The sequence below is a fragment of the Neurospora tetraspora genome (assembly GCF_033439725.1).
Source record: "Neurospora tetraspora strain CBS 560.94 chromosome Unknown B0H65scaffold_1, whole genome shotgun sequence".
NCBI classification, from domain to species: Eukaryota; Fungi; Ascomycota; class Sordariomycetes; order Sordariales; family Sordariaceae; genus Neurospora; species Neurospora tetraspora.
Genome location: NW_026944383.1, coordinates 3,491,489 through 3,506,253, shown reverse-complemented (window position 1 = coordinate 3,506,253; position 14,765 = coordinate 3,491,489). Strand labels below are relative to the sequence as shown.

General features: G+C 53.4%; 5 protein-coding genes across 5 annotated transcripts; 2 read left to right on the top strand and 3 right to left on the bottom strand.

The window, feature by feature from the left end:
- Positions 1 to 2,072: 2,072 nt before the first annotated feature.
- B0H65DRAFT_31128 (tyrosine-protein phosphatase CDC14) lies at positions 2,073 to 4,628 on the bottom strand. Its single transcript, XM_062823303.1, has 2 exons — positions 3,923 to 4,628; positions 2,073 to 3,861 (listed from the first exon to the last, which is right to left on the bottom strand). The coding sequence occupies exons 1-2, from the start codon at positions 4,287 to 4,289 to the stop codon at positions 2,258 to 2,260; spliced, it is 1,971 nt and encodes a 656-aa protein (XP_062686358.1). The 5' UTR covers positions 4,290 to 4,628; the 3' UTR covers positions 2,073 to 2,257.
- Positions 4,629 to 5,645: 1,017 nt separating this feature from the next.
- Positions 5,646 to 6,470, top strand: B0H65DRAFT_31116 (transcription factor Pcc1). The gene is made up of 2 exons (XM_062823301.1): positions 5,646 to 5,808; positions 5,980 to 6,470. Exons 1-2 carry the CDS (start codon positions 5,777 to 5,779, stop codon positions 6,263 to 6,265), a joined length of 318 nt encoding a protein of 105 aa, XP_062686357.1. The 5' UTR covers positions 5,646 to 5,776; the 3' UTR covers positions 6,266 to 6,470.
- B0H65DRAFT_31111 (WD40-repeat-containing domain protein) lies at positions 6,348 to 8,723 on the bottom strand. Its single transcript, XM_062823300.1, has 2 exons — positions 7,410 to 8,723; positions 6,348 to 7,341 (listed from the first exon to the last, which is right to left on the bottom strand). The coding sequence occupies exons 1-2, from the start codon at positions 8,537 to 8,539 to the stop codon at positions 6,759 to 6,761; spliced, it is 1,713 nt and encodes a 570-aa protein (XP_062686356.1). The 5' UTR covers positions 8,540 to 8,723; the 3' UTR covers positions 6,348 to 6,758.
- Positions 8,724 to 8,979: 256 nt separating this feature from the next.
- Positions 8,980 to 11,084, top strand: B0H65DRAFT_544257 (DNase I-like protein; the record flags this gene model as incomplete). Its single annotated transcript, XM_062829278.1, has 2 exons — positions 8,980 to 9,006; positions 9,423 to 11,084. 2 exons carry the CDS (start codon positions 8,980 to 8,982, stop codon positions 11,082 to 11,084), a joined length of 1,689 nt encoding a protein of 562 aa, XP_062686355.1.
- A 309-nt stretch (positions 11,085 to 11,393) lies between these two features.
- B0H65DRAFT_563407 (kinase-like domain-containing protein) lies at positions 11,394 to 14,702 on the bottom strand (the record flags this gene model as incomplete). The annotated part of the gene is made up of 4 exons (XM_062830230.1): positions 11,394 to 12,531; positions 12,733 to 13,290; positions 13,345 to 14,425; positions 14,501 to 14,702. The coding sequence occupies 4 exons, from the start codon at positions 14,700 to 14,702 to the stop codon at positions 11,394 to 11,396; spliced, it is 2,979 nt and encodes a 992-aa protein (XP_062686354.1).
- Positions 14,703 to 14,765: the final 63 nt, after the last annotated feature.

The window sequence follows — 14,765 nt, the reverse complement described above, 5'->3', positions numbered from 1 at the left end:
AAGGTCATTCCTCAGTCCTCGAGTCCAGCAAAGTTGGCTTGTTTAAGAAGGGACGTTCGGTTGCCGGCAGATGTTCTTTCCTCATACTGTAGAACACTTAGGAACCGACCTGAAGTTGGACGATGATTTCGCAGCCGCCGTTAAATCTGACCGACCGCCCAGCTCCCGCCCAGCTCTTGCCGTGAGAGCATCGCGACTTCCTTTCCTTCCTCCTTCCACTCCAGACTAGTACTGCACGCTTGTTGCGCTATACTAGGGCCAGCTTGTATGGGAACGAAATCTTATGGTTTTTCTCTCAGAAACCGTTGTGAGCTTAGAACCGTCCAGCAACAGTAAGGTATTTGGATCCGTTGCCATGCAGCAACCGCCTGGCGACCGCAAGCCGCCCACATGGTATCCGTCCCAGCTAAGCACTACTAACAGGACGGTACTTAGTTGCAGGGTTCACGAAGCTGAGAACTGAAGACGGCGACGATAACAAGTGCAGCGAGTAGTTGTTCGCCTGCAGGCTGAGCCCACAACAGCAGCTCAATCTTAGCTGGGGAGTTATGATTCGGTTTCCAGACGGTTGGAGGCAAGATACTGTACCGTTGACACTTCAGCTGACGAAACCGTAAATCCTAGATCTAATACTTACCGTACTCAGAAGACGGAACTTGAACGCCGAAGTGGCAGGAACTCTTTCGTGACCGACCATGTACACTGGAGGGATATCTGTTAGAAGGGGTAGTAGAGCGATGAAATTTTACATAGTTAAGGTCGGGCCTCACTAACAGATGTACATCTGCTTCTTCTGGATCTTTGCTCCTTCCTTCCCTAACTTAAGTAGCTGGGATAATACCATGTGGGGGACTCACGGTTGTTGAGTGGTTGTCGACGGTTAGGAAGTAACGACCTTAGCTGGGGTACCCTATGAGAAACTTACGGTTCTTGGGCGGTTGCCGGGCAGTTAAGAAGGCACAACCGTTGCAGGGGAAGAACGGTTGCTCCACCGTTGATATCTAGGTTACAATGGTTTTGGGGAGAAAAACCATAAGGTCTCCTACCATACAGGCTGCGGCCCTGGCAGCGGGATTGGCGTGCAGTAGTCTGGGGTGGGAGGAGGAGGGAAAGGAAGTCGCGATGCTCTACCCTCCGGTGTGCACCTGACTCATCGATGTCATGGAAGAGTTCCTGCCAATTCAGTGTTCGTTCCGTCGCTTGATGATGCAGTGAGTGCCTGGGGGATTTATGGTTGCTGAGATAATGATGTTAACAGTATCCTACTCCTGACCATCCGGCAACCATAGAGGTAATAACCGTTCACTGTTGAGGTACTGTACGGTGCGGGCGTGCAACCGAAAATCGCTACCCACTTCATTACCATCGCCGTCTTCAGTTGTACTTCGTGAGACAACTACCGTAGACCGCGCGCGGAGAACTGGACTCGTTATTAATGCAGTACACTCACCTGACTGCCCGGGTCAGAAGTCACTCGCCGCGGACTTCCGGCCCTCGGTGAGGATGTCCGGCGGAGGACGACATCTCCGGAGGCGGCATGGGGCTTCCCGGCTAGCCTACACAGTAAGGGGGAGTCAAGAGTAGTCGGGACCATAGTGCTGCACTGCAATGATGGCCGGGAGTGAACATCAACTTAAGTATCAGGTTCACGTTTCACTGGAAGCCGGAACTGCAACTGAAAAGCCGTGATATTGTTCGAGTGCCAGTCGTCTAACCGATCTGATCTTATCCATGACTCCGTACAGCAGTACTTGAACACAGGAACATCATCATCCATCGATGACGAACCGAAAGAGTAAGCCAAATCCCAAGTCCACCAAAGAAGTCATGCCAGAATTTAACCCGGCCTAGAAAAAAGCAGAATCCCCTTTGCCTCCCCGCCCTCATTCCATGCTCATGCCCATGCAACGTTTATCGTAGTATCCTCCACAACCCAAGTATGACCTTGCAATCCAGAAGAAAACGCCTCCAAAGACGAAACCTGCTATGCCAGAGAGGCCGTCATGCGTGGAAAATAAAGTGCTGATCATGCAAACGTGATGGTTAAACCAATATGCTGCAGCTCGCTCGCTCGCTGAATGCTCCAAGTTTGCTTGCTGCTACTGAGAAACCCAAGACTTCCAAAGGCATAACCTCATGCTCTTGAACGCACCATTTCTTTTTGTATCTCAATTGAATCGTGGAGCCAATGAATCGGAGCTGTCGTCATAACTCATCAACCGAAGTCTATAGAGTCTCTCGACTCATGAGGATGGGGTCACATCCCACTTATTTTACGCACCGCCGATACAGCTGCCGGACTGGTTATCGAGTTCCCTATACTCCCAACTCGTCCGCTTGTCTTTCGAACACCAGCTTCTCTGACGCTCCCAGGTGGATGGCGTTTCGCACTAGTGTTGCCTCGTACCTTGGTCAAAACTCCGGACGCGGAACTAGTGCGTGGAGCATGGTCGTGGGCCTTTATTCGTGCTACTGCAGTACCAATATTCTCGATATTGTTCGATGCATCATTATCCATAACTTGATAAACAGTCGTTTTCGTGGTAGCGGTTTGGTGGGTGACAGACCGTTCGGGGCGTGGTTGTTCTGGTAAAGTTGGAGTGGCAGACTGTCTTCGCCGAGTTCTTCGAAGATTCCATTCCTCCTCTGAATTCGGCCCTCTTGAGCTCTTTTGAACCGTAATCACCTCGGTTGTCACTTCCGTCATGGGGGCAGGTTCTTCCTCCACAGTGGTCTGAATAGTTCCCCGGCCGTATCCTTTCTGGCGATCTACTGCGCCCCGCTGCGTCTTCCTTGGCTGTCCTGGCGTAGGTGCAGGGAGGTAATCCTCTTGTACGCCAATATGATTATCACGCGCCGAGTCCCGGTCGATCTCGCCTAGCGGTGTCCGAATTGATCCTCTGTTAGAGGGTGTGGACACGCCGTTTTTGCTAGAGCTACGACCAAGACTTGTCTTCGACATAGCACGGATAGGGGTGCTGGGATGCGCGGTCCCGTTAGCCTGCGCGGCCGCGGCCGCGGCTGCCATCTCTTTGCGCAGCCTCCGCTCAACCCGCTCCTCGATCCACCACTCCCGGAAGACGCCCTGGTTCAGATGCAACCAATGCTGCTGAGGCCCCACGACCATGCCTGGGCGCATGAAGCGCATGTACGCAATGACCTCGTTTGCTGTAAATCCATGTCGGTAGATCAGGTAGGCGCCGATGAGGCAGCCTGTTCGGCCAAGACCAGCTTTGCAGTGAACAGCGATGCCCTTTTTCCTAGATATGGTTTCATGGGCCATGCGGATAAACTTCCGTACGGTCGAAAGGGTCGGGCAAGTTCCATCCTCAAAGATCATGTCGATGTGGTTGATTCCTAGGGCTTCGAAGTAGGAGGGATTGTAGAGCTGCGAGTTCAGCCTGACGACAAGACCGATGTTTCGCTCCGAGAAATGCCTGAGGACATTTTTGAAGGGCTGCGGCAGCGTAGGATGTGCGTCGACGGCGGCTAGAGTCTTTGGTAGAAGTGACCACTGCTCGGTCCCCTCAGGTGTGGGAGCAACCGGGGTATGCTGAGGAGAGGCAAATGCCAGAAAGTTGGGTGTAATCCAGTTGAAGTCGCCGTGCTCAACTCTCTCAAACTTTTCGTACTCGTCGAGGTCGAATGTCTCCAACACGCAGCAGCCTTCCTCCTTGGCCTTCCAAACGCCGTACACAACGTCCTGAACCGTGATGCCGTAGTCGGCCTGGCTGTAGCCGGCGTCTCTGAACGGCATTAGAGGGGGGTCGACCTGGGCGACCGGCGCAAGAGCCAGATGCGGAGGCCACGATTGGATCAAAACCATGTAGCAAGCCAGTAGACAAGAGGCATTGGCACGACCTGAGATAACATTGGTCAGCGATCGTTGCTAGTCTCGAGTAGGCGGGCTTGGATAACCTACTGCGTGGGTCGGCCCTGCTCCAGAACACTACCGGCCTGTCTTTGTTCTCCTTGGCCCCGAGAATTTCATGGAACTGCAAGGCGAAGCGGTAAAGGTGCCCGATGTGGAACGGGCCAAAATCGTGGTGGAAGGCATTATATAGAAGAGTATCGTCGACGGTGAAGTAGTATGGCTTCTTACGCTCCGCGACTTGGTCGACTGTTCGTTGAGAGCGCTTCCGCGGAGACCGTGGTTCAGGATCCGGGTAGGGGAACAGGGTATGCTCGGTAGGAGGCTCAGAGTAAGATGCAAGGTACAATCGGTCTGTGAAGGTTAGTATACTGCAAGGCAAATGCTGGTAGTGTAGAGGATATGCAAAGGTGCACATGTTGGGGCGGGCAGCTCCGTTGCGGGGCGGTGAACATGCAATGCGGGTGGATCATAAACATGGAGTTTTTGTACGACGAAGCCAAAGGAAAAATAAAAATCTGTAGTTTCGATTGAGAGGACCAAAACGGCGCGCTCATGGTTTACACGTACCGGGAATGTACTCAATGATTTGCCCCAGACTGCTGGAGTGTCTGGAGGAAGGAGCCATGGCGTCGTGGCCTGGGAGGCTCCGAGTCGACTGTTTATGTCGAGAGAGCGACTGGCGTTGCGACGGTGCGCGGGCGCATGTACTGGGATAGTAATTCTGTGTAATGAGCTATTGGGAGGCGGGAGCGAAGGATGTCAACCTCCAATTCAATATTTTGACGACCAAAATTTTGGTCGGATTGACGGGAAGAAGGTGAGGTCGAGATCGCAGATCGATTGTGTGCCAACAAAGGAAACCAAGCAGCTAAGCTGGGCTAGGTATACCGCACGCGACGCAAGGGACTGTGTACTGCACTGCAGGTGCGGGGTGAGATGAAAGGGCCAAAAGCAGGAGCCGAAGCCTCCAAAGATAGACAAGACGACGCCGGCTGCGAAAATGCAATTCTTCAAGAACGAAGGCACCGGAGGCAGGAGAATTGAAGAAACAAAGGAGTGGGCAACTCGATGATGATGTGCGATGGGAGGAGGGTATGATGCTGGTTGCGGAGAACAGGTTTTGTAGCAGGTACGGCCTTACCGGTACCACAAGAGCGGTGTTTTTGCTGGCAAGGTTGTATTGTCATTGGCAGGGACCCTGGGGAACTGGGGAACGAGCGAGACCTTCACCTCACCTTCCATGCAGAGACCGCCTCGAACCTTCGCAACTGAACTTGCCCGACCGCTGCCTGCGCCCTGGGTCAGCGTGGGCCAGCGAAGAATTCGGGGGGCTTGGTGTCTTCCAAAACAATTCACCGCCCAATAAGCGCGTCCAAAGCTCCATCTCACCCGCCGTTGTCCTGACAACCTTCTCTCTTGGCATTCGCAGTCGCGCCTGGACCAGTAACATCACTCCGTTCCGACGGGAGATCCCCCCAGAGCTCCACTCTCAGCTGAGGTAGGGAGGGAGGTGATGCCGGATTGTCCTTTTCTGCGAGCAGAGCCGCCATTGATTCCTTTGCGCCCAGCACGGCACAACCGAATGTCGAACTCGCTTGTTCAGCCAGCCTGCCGCCTACGACCTTGCGAATTGCGATAACTGTAGACGATAGTAACCTCACTGCGAATAAGCCAGTGTGAGATACAGTTTGAGACTCCTACAGAGTCATCACAGCACAGGCACACTGCTGAAGAGCGCCTTTGCAACGCCGCGGCGGTTGGAATTCGACATTCGTCATCGGGTAGCGCTTGCCACACAAACTCCCCTGACAACCGTTAAACGCGTGCCAGTTTGAAACCCCTTGGTTCAAGACAACATTTTTCTTGCAAGTGTTTACTACAGGGTTTTCAAAGACCGCAACCATGGCAACCGACGATAACTTCCCCTGTTCGCTGTAGGTCATCTTTTTTAGTGTTATTGTCTCATTCTTATCCTTGTTTTTATTCTTCATGTCATGTACTTCTTTCCCATCTTTCTTCATGCCCATGTAACTTCGTTCAACGCTCGGGTACCTTGTATGCATTTCTTTCAGGATAACTGACACTAACACAACAACCCGAAAAAGAACACTTCAAGTGCCCTTCCCTGATGCTCGGTTGGCTTCTGTTGCTCTCCAGGCCTTAAGGGTAGACAAGGAGCTCTCCGGCCTCGTCAAGCGAGAGCTTTCGACCGTTGCGTCCCCTGGCAGCGAATATGCCGGGGAGACGGTCCTGCAAGTCGACTACAAGGCGACCACAAACCGCATGCTCCGCGTCGCCGTGAATTCCTTCATGGACAGCCTGGCGTTGGTGTTGGAGGTGCAGGAGGAGATGGATGTGGATGTCATTGAGTCTGAGAAGGCCAGCAACTGAGGGCTGGCTGTGTCGAGACTCTTACGGGTTTATTCCTGCTACACCAGATCCAATTCACCCACCCATCTGAGGCCATAGATGACCAGACAGAAAGGGCGCCATGCCTCCGGACACTGAGCGGTTAGCAGGTAGAGGCAACCATGGTGGTTGATCACTACCTGTACGCATGCCTACCTCCTCGGGTATGAGGTGTTCCTACGACGGATTGTTGGTACCTACCACTTGGACCTGCTTTATCTCTGGGCATCAGATGACAACCCACACCTGCTTGGAATAGGCGTGTCATCTGTTCATAGACGGGCAGGTAAAAATGCGAATCAGAATGGTCAGTCACCCAAGCAACGCAAGGAAGCTCCAAGACCTATTTGTCTCCGCATTCAACCCTCAGCAGCGTCGCGAATCATGGAATAAAGCTAAATGGGGTATTTGGTTTTGAATGTGCTCTCACTTTCCTTGAAACAGTGGTCAGGTATCAGTCAGCCCGTGCGCGATGCTATAGGTCATCGTCACCCATAGCTTCGTCGGAATCAATTCCTCTGCCATTACCATGACCATTCGTCCCGTCGATCGCACTGATGTCGTTCGGCTTGTCGAGTTTTCGCCGGCGGTCATCCTTTTTCCTCCGCACATTTTTGTAAACCTTGATGGTGCAATCCTGCCCAGAACTCACCATGGTGTCGCCGTTGACATCCACCCAGAAACAGACCCCCTCGTGGGCCTTCTCGATACGCTGTACGATTTGCTTAGTAACCACATCCCACATCACAATATCTCCGTCTTCACTAGCCGACACAACAAATGGCTTCCCCCTATTACCGTGTCGGTAGTCGTCCTGTGTATCCTTGTTGTCGGTCACCACGCCAAAACCTCCGCCTATAGAAAAGCCGCTGTTTTTATGGCCTTGGTATGTCTTCTTGACGGTTCCTGATACATAGTCCCAAAGACGAATGCTGTTATCGAGGTTGAAGGCGAGTACGAAGCGGCCGTTCGGGCTGAAGCAAACGTTGGTGACGGCGGGGTTGTCCTCGTGGACGAGCGTCCGGAGACATTGGCCGGTGGATGTATCCCATATTCGACTGTGGAACTCCAAAGATTAGCAACCATATCCCATCAAAATCAGATTTTCATGCAGTCCGAAACGTACATAAGCCCATCCGTAGAGCAACTAACGACCAGTGTCCCGTCACAGCAAAAGTCGATGCCGCTCACTGGGTCACTATGAGCGGGCAAACTTCGCATCAACCGACCAGCTCGTACATCCCACAGAAACACAGCCTCGTCATAACTACCGCTGGCCAGAATGTTCCCTTTTGGCGAAAAGGCGAGGCAGTAAACATAGTTGTGATGTCCCAGCAACGGGCCCATTCCTGTTCTACCTCCGCGTGCTGTCCTGAGCTGGCTGCCGCCTCTGATGTACTCTCGTGGTCCCTGGCCACGGTTGCTTTCATCCCCACACGCGTGGGCGGGACTAGCAGTCACCCGGTCCCAGAGACGAATTGCCTTGTCGTCTGAGCCGGTAGCCAAAGTGTTACTGTCCGGTGCCCATGTCAGGCATGAGACTCCGGCCATGTGGCCTATAAGAGTGTCGAGGTTGTGGCCCGTGGTGGCATCCCAGATCTTGACGCTGCCGTCGGCAGAAGCGGAGGCAATCCATCTTCCGTCTGGTGATATTCGAACCTGGCTGATAGCAGCCGTATGACCGCTCAGCTCTAAGCGGGGTCGGTAGTTCGGTCGAAGCTGCTCGGCATGTGATTTGGAGGAACGGCGGTCTTGAAAGCGAGAGGGCGATACGGAACGGGAGCGGTCGCGTGTCGAGCTTGTTCGAGATCGTGACCGGGAGCGCGATCGAGAGGGAGGGGATCGGGATCGGGTTGGAGAACGTGAGTACGAGCGACTCCTGGAGCGCGACGAAGATCTGGACCGCGATTCGCGAGACCTGGATGATGACCTGGAGCGGTATCGCCGTTGTTGCTCGTCTTCGTCGGAACGGGGACTGATGCTTTTGGTTCTACTCCTCCCACTTCTGCTTCTACTTCTACTTGCGCTCGCATCCCTGGCCCTGTTTGGGCTTGTAGAGAGACGGTCGCGGCGCGCTAACGGCCTATGGGCACGAGATCGACCTTCGAATCCTGTTGTGTCTTCGTCGCGGTTCATATCTTCGGCGGGTGAACTATATCGCGGCATCGAACTGGCGTCGTCGTCTGGGAGTCTGCGGCGTTTGGGGTGAGGCGGCTCAGCAGCTGTGCCTTCTGGGGAAGCCTGGGTTTTGGGCATGTCGAGGGGAAGCTTGGCTTGAGAAGATGCCGTTCTGTCTTGGGGCGCAAGACGCGGATCTAGCTTGAGGGTGTTTCACCAAGAATATTGATAAATGATGGGAGTCTGAGCTCGTGGAGACGTCAGGGTAATAGTAAAAAATATGTGATGTGGTTATAGATCCGTTCGTCGGGTTCGGTTGGCATCAGTCGGAGTGGAAGAAAGTTCAAAGTGCATGCGCGCGCACGACAAGGTACCTTGCCCAACTTTTGGGGGTGCAGGGGCGTGGCAGGCACAAGTTGTCATCAGGGAGTCCATATGTACACCAAAGCCAACGGACTTCAACCCAACAGCCTTTGTTGGCTAATCATAACCAACGAAAAGCTAAAGCATTCGCTATGAATCAACGAGAGGAGCATGTTTCTTTGCAGAGATTGAAAGTTTGAGTATTTGTTTCTTTCATGTCCTCTGCTCCGAGATCCATTAAGGTCTGGACGTGAGGTACCTTTTACGCATGTGTCCGTACCAGAGGTACCCAGGTACTTTGAAGCTGCAGCCATAGAATAAGGTCACCCAATTGGTCAATCCGTCCGCTGGAGGAGTCGTTGACGTCCCGTCTTGGAGATCTCGAGATTTGTGGAGAGCCTCCACACCAACTGGGCGGAAACGCCAAACCTAGAATGGTTTAGTTGGGCGTGTTCAAGGATGGAGGGAAAGCCGCCGTGACCGTAACTTGGAAGGCGAGTTCACTTTGATTGTTTTGAAGTCATAACTAAACTCTGTATCGTTATCGAAGAGCTTTGTTGACTTTCACTCATTCATCGCGCTGCATCTGTGTGGGCGTACCATGAACTTGCGGCTTCTCATCTGACATCCCATCTGACACCTCCTCTAACTCTCTAAGAACACATCAACCACATCAGACGATTTTGCTCATCAACAACCATACGAACTCTCAGCCACGATGGCCGAGTTGCCCACCGAAATATCCATAGTGACGCTCAACTGCTGGGGTCTAAAATACATATCCAAGCTGCGGCGCGAGCGTCTCTTAGAAATTGGCCGCCAGCTCGCCATCGCCGACCCGCAACCGCAAATCGTCGCGCTTCAGGAGTGTTTCTGCCACGAGGACTACCTGACCATCCGGCGCGAAACCCGCTACATCCTGCCATATGGCAAGTTCTACTTCGCCGGCGCCTTTGGCGGCGGTCTGGCCATCCTGTCCAAGTGGCCCATTGAGGAGAGCACCATGTTCCGGTATCCTCTGAACGGGCGACCTACGGCCTTCTGGCGCGGCGACTGGTATGTTGGGAAGGGCGTTGCCTGTGCAAAGATCCGATATGGCCCGGGTCCGAAACACATTATCGAGGTGTTCAACACTCACACTCACGCCCCCTACGAATCCGGGCCCAAAGACTCCTACATCTGCCATCGCACCTCTCAGTCCTGGGAAATCTCCAAACTCCTCCGCGGCGCCGCCGAACGGGGCCACCTCGTCCTCGGCCTGGGCGACTTCAACATGCTGCCCCTGTCCCTCGAGCACCAAATCGTCACCTCTCACGCGCCCGTGCGCGACGTCTGGCGCATTCTCCATCCCGACAGCTCAGTCGGGCCCGCGCACCACCACGCCGAAAAGGCTCGGGGGCGGCCCGTCCCCACGGCCGAGTTCAACATCCTCGAGAACTGCGCCACTTCGGACGGGCCCTTCAACACGTGGCGCTGGCTGCCCAAGCAGCAGAAGCGGCTGGGCATCGGCAAGCCCGAGGTGACTGTCGACCCGAGCACGCCGGACTTGCGCGGGAAGCGGCTGGATTACATCTTTGCTGGAGCCGGGGACGTGGTGGCTAATGGCGGGGGATGGGTGGTCAAGCGCGCGGCGGTTGGGATGATGATGCGGCATCCAGAGCTGGGGTGTTCGTTGAGTGATCACTTTGCTGTTGAGGCGACGTTGAAGTTTGTTCCTTTAAAGCAGCAGCATAATAACAACAACAGCCCTTTCAGCGACACACATCAAACCATCAAACCAACCACCACCCTCCTCAACGACCCCGATAACCACCTCATCCAAACGGGCACCTACCTCCAGGAACCATCATCTCAAGGCACCAGTATCGCCGAGGCCGATGCCAACACCGAGACCGACGACAACCTCTCCTACACAAAACAGCTCCTCACCTTCAACTCCCCACCACCTCGCCTACCGCCCAGCGGCTACGACCAAATTCTCAGTCTAATCCACAAATACGTAGCCCGCGAGCGGTCGCAGCTTAAATGGCGAGCGTACCACTTCTTCGCGTGGCTGGGAGTTTCGATCGGGTGTCTCGTCGCGGTGTGGTTCGTCCCGCGCAACTTTGTTGCGTTCATCCTCATGCTCGTCAGCACGCTGGGCTTGGTGGGCGGTACGCTAGACGGGCTGATGTCGCTTTTATTTTTCAGGAGCGAGTTGCGGGCGCTCAAGGAGTATGAGTTCGAGATCTTGACGGCCAAGGCGCTGGCGGAGGGCAAGACGCCTGTCGTACAGCAGGCTGGTACTGAGGAAGATGTTGATGCCGGCAAGCAGTGGTGACGGTTTCTGAGCCGGGGTGGCAACGTTGGCTACCAACAACTCCCGATGGATGAGTTCGAGCGTCTTCATTGAACGTCAGTCACTAGTGGAGCAAAAAGCAAGCGGCTCCCCAGCAAAAAGGTTAGAATAACTCTTAATGCTAATACTCTGTATTTCTATTTCCCTGGCTTCGCACTTCTATCGGATATTCAGTTACGCAGTGTTACTCAAAAGCAAAACCTACCATGACGTCTAATACTCTCGTCCATCGACTCAACATCTCACACTCTCCCCCGGCTGATCAGTCTTCTGAACAAATCGTCATCCAAGCTAGAGCCAGCTCAGTCTTCCCTTGCGCAAGGCTTTCACAGCAGCGGCGCGATCCTCCTCCCACTCATAGCCAGCGTGATTCGCATAAACACTTTCGGCATAACCACCGCTACCACCAAATGCAACACCGTCAGCATCGAATGTGCCATCTTCGCCCCTGGGATTCCCATCGCTCACAAAAGAACCAACGTTGGGCCAAATCCGTTCCAAGCCCTTTCTCACCGCTCCGTTACTGTCATGGTTCATCCGTCGCCAAGTGTAGCCCAAAAAGGCGGTCCTCTTCCTCACATCCATGACCACTGCCTTGGTGTTCTTGTCCCTCAACAGCTTGTCCCTGGGCCTCTTTCGGTCTTTCTTTCCATAGACCCGCACAAACTGTTTCAACATCTCCCGCTCTTCCGAAGCCAGATCGACAAACTTTTCATCAATTTGCGAATCAAGATTGTGTAGGCGATTTCTGTCATACGGGGTTGCAATGGCAGTGAGAGCCCACTTTTGAACATCACGTCTGAGGCCTTGAAGAGGTTGCTTAGCCACAGAAGTCGTTTTATCTTTGGGATTGGGATGACGGCTGCCTATGCTAAGGTCTTTGAGAGATCCAAGCATAGAGGGTGTGGTTGGACTGATGGGACTTGAGCTTCCGTATGGGTCTGAGGTGACCGGAGAGCCAAAAGATGTCGGTGAGGGATCCTCCGGCTCTGATTCCTCGCTGCTGTCGCTCCAATCGCTGATAGGATCCTCGTCGTCGAAATAATGAGTGTCATCGGGGCCTCGGAGATGCGGTACGTAAGGCGGATCAATCTCATGCAGCCTCTCCCAAGGAACTCCCCTGAACCACTTGTGCGCCTTGATGTCTTCAGCATCGTAAGGAAACACGTAACGGCCGGCGAAGTCTCGTGGGACTGCCGACTCAGGCTGCTGCTTCCGGTGATGGCCATAAGAACTAGTCCCTATACCGGGTCCTCCTGTGGTTCCTGGATGGGCTGATTGGGCAGTCATAGACACATTGATGAGATCTTTGAAGCGATAACGTTTAGAGCAGAGCCTGTTCTCTCTGTCGTCTATAAGCGACGTGATCAATTGCTGACACCGAGTAGAGACAGCAGGTTGACGTGGAAAATGGAACGTCTCCTTGTATCTCTTTAACGTGAAATGCAGTCAGCGATTGCAACTGTGCCACGCTGGGTGCCTGTACGGAGGATATGGGGGCTGCAGATAACTTACTAGAATGTTCTGCTTCGTCATATGTCTACCGGCATCGGAAATAAACGGCGTACGACCGTAGAGGCATTCGAAAAGAATAACGCCGATACTCCACTAGTCACACCGAGCATCGTACTTCTTCCCTTCGATGACTTCTGGCGCCATATACTGGCTAGTGCCGACAACACTCATAGCAGAAGTGCGATTACCGCATCGATTACGCCAGCTAAGAAGGGGCTCTCCATCATCTTTATTTTTTTTCTCGTGCTTGTCGATCCCCGTCATGATACCGCTTGCCCACTTCATTGTGGCCTGCAGACTGCGACCTTCGGCCTTGTCTTGGTCATCACCCTCGATGTGGATGCCCAACTTGTTGAGCAAGCTATATCGGTGGCAGTTGAAGTATGAGGCGTCATGCGACCAGTGACCGTCGAATGCCAGACCGAAGTCACTGATCTTCAAATGACCTGAGGCAGAGATGAGAAAGTTGTCCGGCTTGATATCTCGATGAATGATCTTGAGCGCATGTGCCGCCTCGACACATAGTATCATTTCGGCAATGTAGAATCGTGCTACAGACTCGTGTAGGATGTTCTCCCGGATTAGAAGTCCGAGGAAATCACCACCCGGCATATACTCCATGACGAGGTAAAGATTGGCAGCGTCCTGGAAACTTGCGATGAGTGGTACGATCCTGCGGCCTAGTCAGTATCGGCTGGAGATTCAGGGTGCTACTTGAAGCACGTACCATTTTGAGCCTTCAGATGCAACAAGAAAGTCCCTTTCGGCTCTCAGATGACCCTCTTGGCTAGTACGAAGCATGTCTGACTTTCGGATAACCTTCATGGCGTACACCTGCTTGCTGCTAGCTTCGGACCAACCGTCAGAGCGGCCATTGGGATCTTCATCACGATATTGGGATTTTTCCCGGACGAGTCGTACCACCCCAAAGCTGCCTTTACCGAGAATCTTCAAGACATCCCAATCATTTTCAACGCTGGCTTCAGGGGCGCCCCGTTGCGCCACCAGTGCGAGGGTACTGCGAGCTTTCAGTACGCGAGTCTTGCGTAGATGCTCGCTTTCTCGACGAAAGAAATCCGCACGCACAGCTTTTACCTCCGAAGGGCTCACTTTACCATCCAAAGCACCGCAGTTGATAAGATGTGTCTCAAGCAACTGAAGACGAATAGACCGCGGGCTGGGCCCGGGATTCAGCAGCTCATCGAAGTAAGTTTCAAGGTAAATCTTGGCCGCGGCTGCCCGCTCGACAGTCAGTACGCTAGGAGACGCTTGGTCGAGAGCAGTCTCTTGGATCGTAGTGAGATTGCTATCAGGACTGGAGGGTGTATTGACGCCGCGGCGGTTGGCATGCGCACAATTCAGGACAGGGTGCTGATGACGTTGAAGATGCTTCTTCTCAAAAGGCCTCGTACAAGGACTTTTAAAGTGAGAATTTCCGGGGGGTGATGCATAGAACCTGGAATCTAAGGAGCTCTGAGCGGTTGAGTCCTCGGGAGACATACTTGGGTTGCTGTTGCTATTCGTAGGACTGTTCTTGCTGGACCCAGTATCCATATCTCCCGCGGTCGGTGATGCCGGCGGGGACTGAGGAAACTGTAGCAAAGTGGTCTTGTTGTCGTCTGCTGATTGGAATGCGTGGTCTATTGGGATTCGTCCCTTCGAATGTTTTCGATGAATGATTGTCGGCTCTGCTACTGCACGAAAAAGTGCTCCGGACATTTTGCCTATGCGCCGTGAAAGGGTCGTTGCCCTGGGTCTTGATAGGTCGAAGGTCAACGACTTAGTCTCGTTATTGGAGACTGGCTTTTCTGCTTCAGAAACTGGTCAGTATTCTCTTCAATCGGGGCAAAGAGATAGCATTGACACATTCCCATTTAACTGACCGTTGTGGGTGAGTGCTTTTAAAGCCAGACCAAGCCTTGACCTCTGCCAGTGAGACCTCGATGGGCGAGGGGCACCTTGTTCGGGTGAAGATAAAGCGAGAGACCAACTATCCGAGCAGTCGTCAGGCCTAGTAGTAGTGGGATGGCAAACCGGGATGGTGGTACCCAGATGACTTGATGTCAGAGAAGAGCTCCTCTTCATGTCGCAAGCTCGGTCCTGTCCATTGAATGGTAGAAACCGCTACGGCGTCTAACTTGGTCGATC